At 47.5% G+C, this 17,605-nt stretch overlaps 1 protein-coding gene across 1 annotated transcript in view; it reads right to left on the bottom strand.

Moving 5' to 3' along the window:
- ELP3 (elongator acetyltransferase complex subunit 3) overlaps positions 1-17,605 on the bottom strand; it is a 131,453-nt gene that overhangs the window by 22,099 nt on the left and 91,749 nt on the right. The window contains exons 18-19 of the mRNA XM_014963047.1: positions 15,367-15,594; positions 12,563-12,644 (exon numbers count right to left, since the gene is read on the bottom strand). Of these exons, the coding sequence (XP_014818533.1) occupies positions 12,563-12,644; positions 15,367-15,594 (310 nt within the window). The remainder of the gene's footprint in view (positions 1-12,562; positions 12,645-15,366; positions 15,595-17,605) is intronic.

Consider the following 17,605-nt stretch of genomic DNA (forward strand, 5'->3'; position numbering starts at 1 on the left):
ACTAGCTCGCCTCTCGCTTCCCAGTTTTGCAGACACAGACTTCTGCCCAAAGCCCAGGGAGATGGGTGGTTAACGAGGACCCTGCACACCACGGGCTGTTTTTCTCCAGCTCTTCCCCAGCTCCTCGACTTCTCTGACGAGCCGGCTAACGAAGCGAGCCGGTGATGCCTGACACCCCCCTCTCCACGCCGACCATTGAGAACTCCATCCTGCCTCCCCCAACAACCACCACCTTCAGCCCCGGCGCACTCGGGCGTGAGACATCCCTGGCCCGAGTCCATGTTAATTTTCTACTTGACAGAACACAAATAGAAACCTGGTCTGGGGGAAAAAAAAAACCCATCGTCTTGCTGCATAGTAATTAGCTCCATGGCAGGGAACAGCAGCGGTGCCCAGACCTCCCCACCGCCGCGACGAGGGATGCTACGTCACCGGGACGGAGCCAGGCGACGGTGACATCGGGGGGGGACATTAAACCAAGGGCTTCAGAAGATGAGGCGGTGCTGGAAGGGGGGCAGGTGCCATTCCAGACACCTCGCCGAGTCTCGGGAGAAAATTCCTGGTGAGGCTGGTTTAAAGGCCACCAGAGATGGGTGACAGAACGTGGGGACGGGTGACAAAACGCCAGCACTGTGAAGGAGAAAGGAAAGGCTGCTTATTGATGGACCTCGCTGCGCTGGGTTTGAGCAGGGCAAGCACCTGCCATAGGGGAATTCAATCTCGTCCCCCCCACCCCCCCCAACCCCCCCCCGAACCGCTCCATCCCTCTGATCATCTTCACGGCCCTTCACTGGACCTGTTCCAACAGGTCCACGTCCCTCCTGTGTTGAGGACTCCAAAGCTGGACACAGTAGCCCCATCCTAAGTTCACACGAGAGATTTGGGTGACGGAGGTAAAATAAATAAGCCACGTGCTGTGAAATGCCACTGGTATTGAACCCACCAACCTCTGCCGTGTCCACAGAAAGTGGAGGCAGCTCCCTGTGCTCTTCAGGTACCACAGTGCAAAGTTTAGAGGAAAGTAGATTTCACACACTAAAGATGTGTGAAGGGCACAGAGAGGTGGACAGCACAACTAGGGTTTGGAGAGGGTAACATTGAAAATCCACGTATAAAGCCAGCACTATCCCTGAGACAGGAGGGAGACAGATCCTTTTAAAAAAACCAAAACAACCCAGCAAGAACAGCAACGCGTAGTCAAAGCAAGGCATTCTGGTGCCAGGACAGGATGTCAGTTTGGCACAAGCCCAGCTCTTCTCACAAAGAGGAGCAGGAGATTAAGGACTTGGCAAGGAGGAAGCAGAGCAAACAGCCTGGAGCGTTCCTGGAGCCAGGAGAGGGGCAGCGTAAAGCTCTGACGTAGGGATGTCTCGCTGAGCCGGTGTCGGCACGGGCTGGTCAGAGCCGCTCAGGTATCGGCCAGTTGTGCCCCAGGTCTTCAAGGTAGAGGTTTGAAGGCCACAAAGCCCAGCCAGAAGGACAGTGGCACCTCCTCTGGTTCAGCTCTGGGCTGTGACGCTTTCCTCCCTCCTCGGGCTTTGGCCAGTGATGGGGGTGGGCACTTCCAGGGGCAGTAAGTCTTGAAGAGCAACGATGAATTTGGTGGACAACAAGTTGCCCTTGAGCCAGCAATGTGCCCTTGTGGCCAAGAAGGCCAATGGTCTCCTGGGGGGGCAATACAAAGAGTGTGGCCAGCAGGTGGAGGGAGGTCATCCTGCCCCTCTGCTCTGCCCTGGGGAGGCCCCATCTGGAGCACTGGGACCAGTTCTGGGCTCCCCAGTTCCAGAAGGACAGGGAACTGCTGGAGAGAGTCCAGTGGAGGCTATGAAGATGATCAAGAGACTGGAGCATCTCTGCTGAGGAAAGGCTGAGGAACCTGGGGCTGTTCAGCTGGAGAAGAGCAGACTGAGAGGGGACCTCATCGATGCTGAACAATAGCTAAAGGGCGAGTGGCAAGAGGATGGGGCCAGACTCTTCTCAGTGGTGCCCGGGGACAGGACAAGAAGCAATGGGCACAAACTGGGACATGGGAAATTCCATCTCAACAGGAGGAGGAACTTCTTTCCTGTGAGGGTGGCAGAGTCCTGGAAGAGGCTGCCCAGAGAGGTGGTGGAGTCTCCTTCTCTGGAGACATTCAAACCCCACCTGGACACGTTCCTGTGGGACCTGCTCTGGGGGGACCTGCTCTGGCAGGGGGTTGGAGGAGATGATCTCCAGAGGTCCCTTCCAACCCCAACCATTCTGTGAACACGCGTGTGCTGCTGCCTTCACTCACTCACACCCCTCTGTCTCCGCAGACCTGCCGACTACAGCCTCTCTCCACATTTCCTAGATTGCTGTAACAGATGACACACGCATTAAAAGAACAGAAATATTTGGGATGGGAACTTGCCCAAACCTGCAGCTGCTGACACATTATTTAAGTTCACAAAGATTATTTCAGAAGCATTTCTGCCACCTGTTTCTCAGTCCCATGCGTAACTACAGCACTGTAAAAGAGAGAGCGATCAGTCTTGTAATTCCATTGCTGAGGTGCTTCAAGCAATCGTGAAGCACTGACTTCAAATTCTCCTGTCATTGTCATTGCCAAAGATACCAGAAAGAAATTCTTTCCTGTGAGGGTGGTGAGAGCCCTTGGTTGCCCCGAGAAGCTGTGGCTGCCCCATCCCTGGAGGGGTTCAAGGGCAGGTTGGAGGGGGCTTGGAGCAACCTGGTGTGGTGGGAGGTGTCCCTGCCCAGGGCAGGGGGGTTGGAACTGGGTGATCTTTAAGGTCCCTTCCAACTCTAACCATTCTATGATTCTATGAAGGTAACCACCAAAATCTGAAGGTGACATCAGAACAATTAATTTGCTCCTTAGAGGAAACACCAAGGACCCACAACGTATGAATTTGTTTGAGCACATCCAGCAGGAGCTTTATTCTTCTCTCATTCTGGGGGGGGAGGACCCAGGACTTTGAGTATTTCACAATCTATTGTATGTTACATTTCACACACTCATCATTGGTTCTGTATAAAGAAGCAGTTTGAAGTACTTGCTGCAGGATTAGGGTCAGAAGGGGTTAATTATGGGATGTCAAGCAGCAAAGTCAAAATAATGGCCATAGGAACCCCTCAAGGTGACAACAGGAAGGTTTTAACAGAGGACCGTCCTTTATCCACCTTCACCTAGACCCAAGTTGACTCCTCCCAAGCCCAAGGTAACACAACGGGGCAGTACAACCAGCCCTAAAAAGCTCACGGAAAAGGACGGGGAGATAAATTTATCAGCTGTTACAGGCAGACAGACTGGCAAGGCAGGAAAATCCCCCGAGGGCTATCAGACACTTCTCTGACTCTAGAAGTCCTTGGGCAATGAATGGCTGGAGGCCGAGAAGATGTTTGCATCCTTCCCCGGTATTTACTCCCTTCCCCAGACACCCAGCATCCACACCATCAGAAACAACGTATTGATCTGACCCGTCACAGCCCATATTCTTCGGGCAGAGTCTGAAGAGAAAACCCTGGAAGCTGGACTAAGAAACAAGAGGTAGGAGGGCTGGGTTGTACTCACAGCACGGGAGGAACGCGGGGAACAAGCATGTGTTTGTCCTAAATCATCCTCTGGATGCTGTGGAGTTTCTGACACACAAAAAAACCCCACCCTGTATTGACACACACAAAAAAAATCCCTGTATTGCTTGAATCACTGCTCACCACGGACTCCCAAAGGGGACCCCGGCCAAGCACCGACACCTACGGACCACAAACCAGGAGATACAGCCTCAAAATAGAGCCAAGAAAAATCCCACCCCACACAGGAACAGATACAGGTCTGCAGATCAAACGGTGGAAGAGTGGGAGGGAAAACTTCGTTGGGGATTGGAGCAGCATCGTCATATCAGAGGGAGAGAAAACCCTGGGTACAGAACTCAAGCATCGGCTATTGCCAGAAAGGGAGAAGTGATTATAAATTCAGCAAGCTTAAGAGCCTCTCCACCAGCCTCAAACAGCAAGGTTTCTTACATTTTCAGTGCCTAAAGACTTGTGGACATCAGAGGAGTAACATGTTTTAAATTGTTTTAGCACGTCTTAGGAAAAACAAGATGCAAATTCAAAGCAGGTACAACTAAAAGCGAAAAAAAAAAAACAACAAACCCCAAATAAACAACAAATCACACCACAAAACCGACAAAAGGCAAAGAAAACATAAATGCAATTACAAATGCTGGAAAATGGAAAAACAGACATTTCAGATCAGACCTCCCCAGAGCTCTGAATAATGGAGTGATGCCTCCAGGGTCTACCATTCAGCTACCCCAGCCTGCATACTAATATACTACTCACATCAGAAGAGTAGAAAGGCACCACTCATGCAGAAAATTACCTTAAATGAGCAACGACTTCATGATAAACAAGCCACTCGGCTTTTTTACTTTGCTCTTTGATTTAGGTGGTGGGGGGCACCTCCTCCCTACCGCTGAGGAGCAGACACAGAAACCTTGCAAGAAGGATCCATAGAGGAACCTTGCAAACAGGCCACAAAACCACCTCGTTATTGTGAATATTTAATTCTGGTTGGTTTGGTCAAATATCCAGATGTGAGATGGCACCTCTGGGGGGAAGGATGTACCTTGCAATCTCAGCATCCGGGGGTTGGACTAGATGATCTCCAGAGGTCCCTTCCAACCCAGTATCATTCTGGGATTCTGTGATCCAGGGTCCAAAGCATCACTTTAAAGAGAGCAGAGAATCTGCCCAGTGGCAGTCCCAGAGGTATAACCACAGTGTCACACACAAGCTGAATATCACACCAGAATATCTATGGCTGAGATGAGGAGAGGCTGAGGGAGCTGGGGTTGTTCAGTCTGGGGAAGAGGAGACTGAGGGGAGACCTTATTGCTCTCTCCAACTCCCTGAAAGGAGGGTGTAGAGAGGTGGGGGTCGGTCTCTTCTCCCAAGTTACAGATGATAGGACAAGGGGTAATGGGTTCAAGTTGTGCCAGGGTAGGTTTAGACTGGACATTAGGAAACAGAGAGGGTGGTTGGGCATTGGATAGGCTGCCCAGGGAGGGGGTTGAGTCCCCATCCCTGGCTGTGTTTAAGAACCATTTAGCTGTGGTGTTGGGGGATATGGGGTAGGGGAGAACTTTAGAGTAGGGTAGATGGTTGGACCCGATGATCCCGAGGGTCTCTTCCAGCCTAGATGATTCTGTGATTCTGTGATGTCATTTCCCACCTCATCCCTACCCTAATTTCCCCACATGCTGCCCAGAATCCAAAATGCCCTTCCCAACCTGCCCTGCCAACGCTCTCCCGGTGCGTTTGCCGTTGGCTCCGCTGTGGATTTAACGCAGCTCTCCCACCGGCCCTCTTCAAATGAAGTGATATTTAACTAGACACACCAGGAGGCAGCTGCCGTGCAGCCCGGCTCGCCTTGTGCATCATTCCCCGGATCATTGCCTGCCACGACTCCTGGGTGCCTGAAGCAGGGGACCTCAGCTTCTCCTTTGTTTGCAAGTAACCTCGCACGGTTTTAGGTACCGTCGTCATAAAAAAAGGCAATCCTGTTAAACCCTGCTGCCTCTTTTTGCCTTTTTTGTCTGTAAATTGAACATCCCCAAGAGCTAAAAGACTTACGACGAGAACACAGGTTCAGCTGAACCTGTTTACTCCAAGAACAGCAGGGAGAACAAAATGCTTTGGAAAGAGTCTGCTGGGAAACTCTGCATTTTTTTTTTTTTTTTTTTTTTTTTTTTTTCCCTCGGAGCGCAAAGTAATGTGCTCTGAAGAAGCACAGGAGCTGATGGCATTCATTTGCGCAGTCCTGCCTTGAATGTGCTTTTAAAGGAAAAAAAAAAACCACCAAAAACCACCAATAACCTGCTGGCTGCCTGATGAATACCTCCATTTGTGACGCAGGGAGAGATGCTCACCCCACTCCGAGCCCATGGGGCACGGAACCGTTATCCAGGTGAGACTGGTTAAACCAGGAAAACCAAGAGACCAGGGTGAGACTGGTTAAACTGGGGAGAAGTGCTGGTCATTCTCCAACAGGCTTTCGAGGGGAACAAAGCTCACCAGAGATAATGCCCTGAGCCACGAGTAATTCTCAGCAGCTGAAAAGCCGGACGGGAAGCGCGCATCACATTTGGGTTATAAACACAACAAAGATGAAACCCACAACTCCACGAACTCGACACTCACAGCTTTGACTAAGGACAAGCTTTAAGCCTTGAACCCCACGGTGCAGCCTTGAAAAGGAGGATTATGGCTTGCGGGCAGTGTAAGAGCAGTGCCGGTCAGAGGGTAAGATTCCCATGAAAGAAAGCGATATTTATTTTTAAATCGCCCCAAAAACTGCTATTGCTCACAGTTCTGATTCAACCCTATTTATGCTGCTGCGTATTACAAGTCACTAGGACGGAAATCACCTTCGTTTCGTCATTAATCTGGTTTCTAAATAACCTCCTACCCAATCTAATTTCAGAATTGGTGGGGTTTTTAGCTGTTTGGGTTTTAGCAAAAAACCCCAGTTTGGGCTGAGATTGGGAAAGGGGTTGTTGAGGAAGGAAGAAGGACAAAGGAGGTCTCCCCATAAATTGAACTCCCACTCACCGGATTTTGTCTGGGGTTTGTTTTACTGGTTCCTCCTCCAACCACTCTAGGGAAAGCTCCAGCAGATGGGGACCACACAAAGCCCTTAAAAAAATTAAGGCATGCTCCCAGTTTCCCAAACACCCTCAGGTGGGACAGATACAGGACAGGTGGAAGCCTCTGATCTGTAAGAGCTGGAGAAGGACTCTTTGCCAGGAGGTGTAATGATAGGACAAGGGGAAACGGTTTTAAACTGGAAGAAAAAAGATTCAGATTAGATCTCAGGAAGAAATTTTTTACTATGAGGGTGGTGAGACACTGGAACAGGTTGCCCAGGGAAGCTGTGGCTGCCCCATCCCTGGAGGGGTTCAAGGCCAGGCTGGATGGGGCTTGGAGCAACCTGGTGTGGTGGGAGGTGTCCCTGCCCAGGGCAGGGGGGTTGGAACTGGATGATCTTTGAGGTCCCTTCCAACCCAAACCATTCTATGATTCTATGATCTGTATTACACAGAAGTTAGGCCACATTATAAATCCTTGAATACGCAGAAGTTAGGCCACATTATAAATCCTTGAACGATAGATTATGGTGTATATATATAAAAACCCCCTTCCTGGCAGAACACCCTTGCAGAACGCTGGCATTTGCTGAAGTGTCCTTGCTTAAGGGCAGCACTATTCCTGTTCACGCCTGCACCGAAATCCCAGTTAATACAGTATTCAAGCCTGTTTTCAAAGCCGTTACATTATTAAACCATCAAAATTGAAGTTCATTAAGAACTCGAGGATTGTACACAGCAGCTCTTCCACGGCACCAATCCCCTAGCACAGGTTTATCCTTGGCTTCTTCCAAATCCCCCTAATTAATTTTTTTTTTTTTTTTCCAAAGGCCATCAATCTGCAGCAGACAAACATCAGAGAGCCAATTCATTAACGTTCCCCTATTTCCACTTATCTTGGGCCACTTCTTCTCTTATTAATAGCAAGTTAAGATTGACAGTTCTAAAAATACCCAACCAGGGCTAGAAGTGGGACTCCAGGGAGCCCTCGGGAACCCCATCCATCCTCCCAGCAACGCTTCCCAGTCTCCCAGTCCCGAGGTCCCCCGGGTCCGCCCCCCGGCAGCCGGCAATCTCCCAGGCAGCCCCGTGAATCAACATCATCAACCACGAGACGCTGATTGCCCCGAGTTAATTTATGACTTCTAGGGTTGACCGAAAGGCTGTTTACAGGAGGAAATTAGGATAGTTTAGCGTGCCGTCAACTGTGCCCTGAAACCTTCCCCGCTGATTTATACGCCGCCTCGGTTTCACTGAATTTCACTGAATTTTAGAGTTGGAAGGGACCATAGAGATCTAGTCCAACTCCCCTGCTGAAGCAGGACCACCCAGAGCTTGTCAGAGCATGTTACTCAGGAGCATCCAGGCAAGTCTTGAAAATCTCCAAGGAAGGGGACTCCACACCCTCCCTGGGCAGCCTGTTCCAGGGCTCTGTCACCCTCACCGTGAAAAAAGTTCTTCCTCATATTCAAGTGGAACCCTTTATGTTCCAACTTGTGCCCGTTGCCCCTTCTCCTCTCACTGGGAACCACTGAAAAGAGTCTGGCTCCCTCCTCCTTCAACCCACCCTTGAGATACTTGTAGGCATTAATAAGGTCTCCCCTCAGCCTTCTCTTCTCCAGACTAAAGAGTCCCAGCTCTCTCAGTCTCTCCTCATAAGGGAGATGCTCCAGTCCTTGAATCATCTTTGTAGCCCTACGCTGGACTCTTTCCAGTAGTTCCCTGTCCCTCTTGAACTGGGGAGCCCAGAACTGGACGCAGGATTCCAGTTGTGGCCTCACCAGTGCAGAGTAGAGGGGGAGAATGACCTCCCTTGACCTGCTGGCCACACTCTTCCCTGTGCAGCCCAGGATTCCGTTGGCCCTCCTGGCCACAAGAGCACATTGCTTGCTCATTGTCATTTTGTTGTCCACCAGGACCCCCAGATCCTTTTCTTCAGAGCTTGTCTCCAGCAGGTCCATGCCTAACCTGTATTGATGCCTAACATCCTTCTTCCCCAGGTGCAGGATCCTGCACTTTTCCCTGTTGAACCTCATGAGGTTTCTTTGCCCTTAAGGCTCCTCACCGCAGGGGAATTTAACACCGGCACGAGGCGTCGCATTTACATTTAGAAAGTTCTGAACCTCCTTTTTTCTCCTGAACTGCAAAAGGCAGAGGCAAGATTAGAACAGTTTCCTTAAACACAGGAGGCGGTGAGCTCCAGCAGCACCAACAGACTGGGGGATGAGTCACCGACGGTAATGAAGGATTTTATCTCTGGTGGAGACCACAGAAAACAGGTGGGATTAGTTTAATTTCTATTGACAGCCTGGCCATTGTGGGTTCCTGGCTGCCGCAGCGGGCTTAGGAGAAAGATGTTGGGATCACTCACCCCCAATCTGATTCTTATGGTCCTACCGATCTTAATCAGGAGGCAATCATGAATTACTCACTCGTTTCCCATTTACATGTTTGTATCGAGTGCTTTTTTACAGTACTGCCTGATGGAGAATATAAAAATGTGAATACTTCCCACCGAAATTCGCCGCTGAGTCACCGCTGAGGGGGAAGGAGCCTTCGCCCTCCTCCGAGCAAGAAATGGGCAAGCACAAGACCCAACACCTGACCTAAAGAAGGGGACCTCTGCCTTCGCAGGCAGGTGAAATAATGTTTAATTAAGAGTATCGACGAGGTTATAGGGTAGGAAGGAAGCAAGTAGAGGGGAAAAGATTATGCCTGGAGTCCTCCAGGGAGCCTGGACAAAAGGAAAATTGGCTCTGGCAGGTACCGTGCTCTGCCACGGAGGAAAGAAAGAGGTTTCTAATGAGGGAGGCTCTAATGGACACAGCCTGAGATGTCAGGAAACGTTGAATACCACCTTGATCAGGATGGGCAGCAAATCAGCTGGACAGGAGAGAGGCGTTTCTAATGGAACCTCACTAAAAGCAGATTAGTCATACGGTGGTTTTTTTCCCCCTTTCTTTCCTGTTCTTTTTCATAACCACTTGTGACAGTATTGCCTGGGTTGGATGTTGTCCATACATACTTTCATCTCAATTTACCTTAATCTGGCTTGCGCTGAATGCATTTCCGAACCGATTTCAAGCCACGCTTCAAACCAAGGCAGTGGCAAATAATCAGCCAGAGGCTCCTGGACACCACCCCCCCAGAGTTATCCAGTTCCCCAAATTCATCCCCCAAAAGGTGAGTGGGCCTCCCACCACCTGGAGGTAGAGATGGACATCTGGCCTCCCACATCTGGGGAGAGAAATATCTTCAGTGATCAATATTGCAAAGTGCCATTCAGCAGGATAATGGGGGGCACCCAGTTTGGGGTCCCAAGGAAATGGGCTGTCCTAAAACAATCAGTAGGAGACCCCCCTGACTCAAAGACAAGGTGGGGAACAGCCACAGAGGATCACAGAATCACTGAATGGGTTGGGTTGGATGATCATCCAACGATCATCATAGTCAACCCCCTCATCATGATGACTGCTGCTAATTTCTAACCAGAGCTGAACTGGAACTAATCTTAGAGATGAGCCCTAACCTTTAGCCAACAACAAAAACCCTTCACGATGTCCTTTCTTAAAATCACAGAACGATATGGGGTTAGAAGGGACCTTCTGAGATCATCTAATCCAACCCCCCTGCCAAAGCAGGTCCACCCAGAGCAGGTCCCACAGGAACGTGTCCAGGTGGGGTTTGAATGTCTCCAGAGAAGGAGACTCCACCACCTCTCTGGGCAGCCTCTTCCGGGGCTCTACCACCCTCAAAGTCAAGAAGTTCCTCCTCCTGTTGAGATGGAACTTCTTATATTCAAGTTTGTGCCCATTTCCTCTTGTCCTGTCACTGGGCACCACTGAAAGAAGACTGGCCCCATCATCTTGACACCCACCTTTAACTATTTATAGGCATATACCTCTACAAATACATGTATTTCTTTCGGAAGAAATCAAAGAGAGTTTGCTACTTAGACAAAACTTTCCTCAAAATCATTAGAGGATGGAAATTCAACCACCCATCCCGGTACTTTGCAGAGTGCAGGCATCAGCGTGGAGCAGGGACCATTCCCTGAAGAGCCAGTTTGGATGTTCTGACACTATTTAGTCGACTAACACTGATGTAGCCATTAAGAGAGAGACTGGCAAATACTGTTGAAGAAAGGACACTGTTAAACAAAACACTGCAACAAAGCATTCATAAAAACACGCAGTGCTAATGAGATAGAGCCCTGTGAGAGACATCCTCAAAGCAGAACCTCCTTTACATGCTTCTCTCTAGAAAGCAGTCGAAATTTTGCAATATGCTGGAGACCCAACCTTGCAGTGCGCTCCCAGATTGAAAAAAAAAATATAATATAAATCTATTTGGAAACGAAAATTAGCAAAACCAAGTTCATCCTCCAATGGAGAAAGAACTTCTGGCTGCGTGTTTATTTCAGATAAAACCTAGAGGAGAACTGCAATTCAAGTGGTAACATCTCCAAGGAAACAGCTGGAAAACTTGTGGTCTGTGCAGATGCTGGAGGATTCTGTACTCAAAGACAAATTGCACCATATTGTACTTGGCACTCCAGGGGGGAGGTAAAAAAAAAAATAAAAAATCGCAGACAAGTTCTTAGTGAGATGCCACAAACTGTGCATGCAGCAAAACAAGACCTCGTGCGCTGAATCTCGGATGCAAAGAGTGTATTCTTCGCATCAGTTTGCTAAAATACAGCTAAAATTAGCAACGTGAATGCTTTTGCAAATCGTTTTTTAGTAATTGCTGTGCGTTTTGTGTTCTCGTCAACAGAAGTGTTCTCTAGCACGGAGGAATCGCGACGTCCTCCCTCCACCCATCCTGAGCCAAGGTGGTTGGGATGAAACAAAGCATTTCTTTCTTGGTGAAAGAAAGCATTTTGCCTTTCTCCTCTCTCCTTTCTGGGGTGGAATGGATGTTTTTGAGCCGTTTACGAAGTTCTCAGTTCAAACTGACACTGCAGCAGCAAGAGGGACACAGGACTGAGATATATCGTAAGGAAACAAGAAATAGGGAATTTGGAGAATATAGAATTATCTTTAAGCATCTAGCTGCTGTCTTGTCACAAGCACTCATCGAGACGACGCGATTTGGCTTTTCGACACCCAGGGCCGTTACGCTGAGGAGCATCGAGAGGCTCCTCAACACTCAGCAGCTGGGATCAAAGTTGGGGTTTTCTCCATTTTGGGGTCTTTTGGTGGGGTGGCACAAGATTATTAATATTTTTAAAGAGTCTATATCCCAGCTATTCCGTTTAAGTCCCCCACATCCGTTAGTCTTACGCCAACAAGAGCTTCTCCTCCCATACAACCCACCAGCTTCCCCAGTTATAAAACCCATGTGGCTCCCCTAACAGCTAACAGAAGACAAATTAAGGTAGTCCCAACTTTGATTTCACAGGCACGCCATGAGCCGATGCCTCTCTCAGACACAATGCTTTGAAAATGAAAGAGGAGAAAAGGGCTGCAGCTCTCTCTCTTGCATCGCTCCCTTCTCCATGATCACGCTTAATGTATCCTAAAAGCACATCTGTCCTCCCTAATGACGGTACTTGCAGAAAGACTCTAAAATGTGAGACCGGCAATTTTCTATCCTTACGAGCTCCGGAAAGCAGCCCCTCGACAATAACAACCCACGAGGTGGGGAATAGCAGCATTTGGAGGAGGAAGACCCCCGTGGTCTGGCTCCTTCGTCACCCAGCGCAGGACGGTTCCCCGCGGCGTGTCCCCGGTACGTTGCTTACAATAATCTTATTATCTGGACAAAGCCTGCGATGGAATTTGACTCCATTACGACGAAGCATCTGCTTGATGCTCATTTTCTATCTAATACGATGAAAGTTCACAGCAGCGGCGTTGGCTGCAGTGGGTTTATTTTCAGATTAAGACATACGTTGAAAAAAAAAAAAAGGGATAAAGCAAAGATACCTGAAATTACAGCAATTTTCCATGACCCGTGCTCCTCCTTGGCTATTCTTTCCGCCTCCTCCATTAGTAACATACCAAATCCCTATAATGGGAGGAATAACAGGAAGAAAAGGTAAGTTCTGTAAAAATAGAAAGCACAAGCAAGGTCAGAATGTAAGCATTAGTACAGTTTCAAAAGACTCGTATTTTTGGCACAGGAATGATCAAAACCTTATTGCAGGAGAGGGCCTGAGGTGTACCAACACTGAGCTTTACCGTGGAGTGCTCACAGGGCTTTTTTTCTGATGGTGAAATTACTCCCTGGCAGTTCTAGTGCCCGACTGCTTCTCCACGGCAGAAACAGAACGAAGTTAAAGCCATTGATGTTAAGTCAACTTGGTACAAATCCTGTAATTCCTGAACAATTCTACCCTGCTGCCCTGGGTCGAGCGACACGGGACTAATTTCTCTTCTAATGCTGGGGAAAACTGCACTTTTAGAAGACTCCAGTGTCTAAATTAATGAAAATATTGACTTTATACAGCCAGCTATGGGATTTGAGATTCAAGGTCTAAGCGTTTTTAAGCCTTGCCCATTGTAAGGACAAGGAGGAGCAAGGCCTGGGCATTTGACCCAGGGTGGCCAACAGGATCATTTCATACCATGAACATCACATTTGAGGTAAATTAGAAAGTTTGCTGTATGGCTCTCTCTCCCTTGATGGCATCGGTCCAGAGAACTCACCCTGGTGCTGGACCCCTGAGCCCTTCCCATCCTCCCAAAGCAGGGTCTGACATTTGTTGTCCCCTGCTGGGAATGCCCAGCTTCCTACTGATGAAACAGGTTAAGGATAATTCTTGTATATCTTCTATTAATATGTGAATTAATATTGGTTCTTTACTATTATTTTTAATTATTTACTCTCATCCTAATAAATCTATCTCTATTTCAACCCTTGTGTTTCATTCCTTTCCCCAATTCCCCTTTCCAGGTGGGGAGGAGTCATCAGGTGACACAATAATTGTCTAAATGACAATAAACTGTGATGGGTTTTCTCAAACCATGACACCTGCTGAGATAACCAACAGCCATCCCCTGTCCCAACGTCTCTCAGGAGAAGAACACGTTCACATTCTGGACCAGATCCATCCCTCTATTTACAGCTGGAAATCTCCCCCAGCAGAAGTGCTACCAGGATCCCAATAATGCCTCAAAACAAGGGAAGAGCCTTTCCACTCTATCTAACAGCTTCGCTGTCCTATATATCTGGGAATAATTGATTGGATTAATTCACTCCTAACGTTAGGATGCAGAAATTCTACTCAGCTCTTTGTTCTTCTGTTTCCCTGACAAGATGTACAGACTCAGGCTCCGGCGACGCTGGAGTAGATGTCATTTAATTCTAAAAAACATTTAACACTCACAGGCATTTTTAAAATAACACAAAGAAATCTTCATCCTAAAACATCCTTCTAACCAGAAATTGCCCCCACAACTGTGAAGAACACTTTCTGATTAACCTCTTGAACACTGACTACTCCGAACGAACACGAGTGCGTCATATGCCATGAAATTTCAATTTGCAGCCTATTTTAATGTGTGTAGTCGGCTACTTTCAATTGATTTTCTCTGTCTCTCTCTCTTTTTTTAATTTTTTTTTTCTCCAAATACTTAGGGTGACTACTTTTTCCTTCCTGAATTTTGAGGTGTTAACTATTTTATAGCGGAAACATCCTCTTCTTTTTTTTTTTTTTTTCCCTTTGGGTTTTTTTTTCCTCCCCCAGCCACTGCTTCTGGTCACACACCATCAGCGTCTAGCAAAACCACATCTTAATGCATACACTCGGGGAAAGATTAATAAATAGAAGGAAGTTAATTTAAAACATCAGCCAGCCCTGAGCGCTTCTGCCAAAGAGGACAAACTGATTGCTTTTTTAAAAGCTCAGTCGAAAGGTTCAAAACCTACCGGGGCAAAATTTAATTCACATTTTTTGCTCATCGCAAGCCACAGCATGTTACAGGCAGCAGCAGGAGAAGGTGCAATTTTCACACAAGTCACTTCAAGGAATTAGAAACACAGCTTTCTGCTCCATTCTCACATGCTTTAAGATATATATGAAATGGCCTCGAAATGTGTGTCTGAAGCAAAAAAACTGTCAGACACAACTTAAGAGATCTGACTCAGGAGTCACCCCATCGCTTAAACTGACACAGATTTCATGACCCAAGTTGGGTTTCTGCTGGTTTGGGAGGAAGAATGTGTTCCACAAATGTTCCTTTGAAAGAGAACGGGGTAGCACCAAATAAAAATCTCACCTTCCCATCTGTAATTATTTCAGAAGTGACACTCATCTACCGAACAAGATCAATTTGAGAAGGAAATAAGAAGACACGACGGGTGTCTCCTTTTGTCTCGCTTTTACTCAGTGAATTCTGATGCACCCCACTGGAGATTAAAGGAAAGAGACTTCAGAACCAAAGGTCCTTAGTATTCGAAAGCCAAATTAGCCCCAGCATCCACAAGCTCATGTTGTATGGGCACGGAGCAAGGCTGTGCACACTCAGACATGCTTTTTTTTCATCTCAGAGCAGTTGCAATTGCCTAAATAGCATCACACTAGCAAAAAACTCAGAAGGAGCATGATTTTGGCAGCTGAAGTGCAAAAAAGGGCTCAAATTCCATTCCGTTTCCATTGCAGTGGACTATAATCCAAGCAACTGAATGAATCTCAGATATTAAATAAAATATTTCTCCAATGATGCTGAGGTGGGAAGCAAGGTGCAAGGAAGAGGATCAGATGAAGAATAAAGATGGCTTGGGGTACCTGGTGCTGAAATTTGGAAGGATCCCGACTGCTGACGGGGACCACGCTCCCGTAAACGTGCAATTCCCGGACAATGGAAACTCCTCCCTTCAGCTCGGGCCGGAACGACTCCTCCGAACATTTCCGCAGCCGCAGAAGGCCAACGAGGATATCTTGCTCGGGGTCTTCATAGGAGAGGAAGGTCTCCCAGCCCCCGTTGGCCACGTAATCTCTTCGAACCAATTCAATCTGAGGGAAGAGAAGAAACGACGCCGGATACGAAAAGGAAAAGAGAAAGGGAAAACTTCTTTAAAAATATTTAAGCAACATGTTGAACAGACCAAAACCAATTTCATGGATCCATAAACTATTATGATTCAGAGAAAACACGAAGTGCTTTCTTAAAGGCCAATTTAATTCCAGATGGATTTCAGCAGCACTGGGTAAGCACTGCTGCTACTGCAGTCATATTAAAGATAAACCATGCGACTACTTGAACAGAAGTGTATTTGCCAAGGGGACAGGACCAATCTTCTACCCCTGTTTGCCAGCTCTCCAGTAGCCTGGTGACCCACGTGGTTGCCTCTTTGTAAGTCAGAAACCTAAACCCTATGTTTCTTGAGTTACTCCAGTTTCATAATCACTGCAAGATGAAGAAAAAGGGGTGGAAAGGGTAACTCTTGCCACTAATTAAGGGACTTGCTCTAATTGAAATTCATCTCCAGTTACAAAGTCGCCATGCTCTTCTCAGTACTACTCTAAAGACCAAAGCAAAGGACCTCGGTATTTTTTCTGCAAATTCTCTAATACCCAAAAATCCATGAATTAAAGATTTGTTTACAGAAAAGCCACAAGGGATTCTGTCGCCTGTCTCCTCCACTCCACAACAAAGCCTCACAATTAAATCCCTTGCTGATTACAGAACAAGGCTCGTTTCAAGGCTGACGTCCAGCGCCCAAAGCAGACGTCTGCCGATGTGCCGAGTTCTCCAAGAGCACAAACTCCTCTCCAGCTTGTGTGTCAGGACAGCTGACATACTGATCCACATGGATGATCACACAGGTTTAGGATGGGAAAAATTTCTTCCCTGAAAGGGTTGTCAATCCTTGGCAGAGGCTGCCCAGGGCAGAGGTGGAGTCCCCAGCCCTGGAGGGATTGAAAAGCCGGGCAGACGTGGTGCTGAGGGACATGGGTCAGTGGTGGGTTTGTCAGTGTTGGGTTGATGGTTGGACTTGATGATCTGAAAGGTCCCTTCCAACCTGGACAATTCTATGATTCTATGAGATGGTCAAAAGACTTTTCCTTCTGTGATACTGATATAAATGTGACAAAAACCACCCTGGGTGGCTGGTGCACAGCAAAGTGTGACGCCACGGTCCCCAGTATCAGTCCCTGGTCCATAAACCATCCCATATGCTGGGTAGGAACCTCCCTCACCAGTGTGGGTCAGCATTTCCGTGTGGAATCCTACCACATCTCCAGCACAGCCTGTTTGAAACTTACTTTGACAAACAAAGGGAAAACCCAGTTGCAGATTACGCTCTTAACCTAAAACAGCTACTCCCAGCTTAAAAGTCTGCCTTATTCCCACTAAGGCTCTATATTGTGATCATTACCTTGATACAAACCTCCGACTTTGCAGGAACAGCAACTTCTACATCTTACACTTTCTGCTTTAACATGAATGTGGGTTCGTATCTGTAATGGAGCTGTCGTTGCCCCTCACCTTTCCAAACCCATCAATCCAATTGCTCTTCGCAGCCACAATTTTCTAGAGCATTTTTAAGGCTATTCCGTAGCACACCGTGGCCTCAACCATCCCGAGAGAGAGCAAGCAAATACCTTCTGCTGCGATGGAGAAATGCCACCAATTGGAAAGGCAGCTTAGAGACAGCTCTGGAAATAGCCAGCTACAGGCAAGTAATCTACTTCCAATTGATTTTGTTAAAGAAGAAAAACCACCCAACTTTTAAGAGCAGACACATCATCGCCATTATAAAATTACATGGAGCCCACTGATCCTTAACAGAAAGAAGCTGCACAAAGTGTAACTAATTACAGCAAGCGATTAATTCATTTCTGATCCGACATGATAGCCTCTCTTATCAAGAGGATGCGTTGTTTACTTATGAAGCCAAGGAAAACATCCTACCTTGTCATTAGTCTAAAGCGCATGAAAAATTATACCATCCCCGGAATATTTCTCTTGCACTGCTGTCATGATAAATTTTGCTAAGACTACATAATGACGTCCTCCTGC

Source organism: Calidris pugnax, unplaced genomic scaffold (assembly GCF_001431845.1).
Source record: "Calidris pugnax isolate Ruff unplaced genomic scaffold, ASM143184v1 scaffold450, whole genome shotgun sequence".
NCBI lineage: Eukaryota > Metazoa > Chordata > Aves > Charadriiformes > Scolopacidae > Calidris > Calidris pugnax.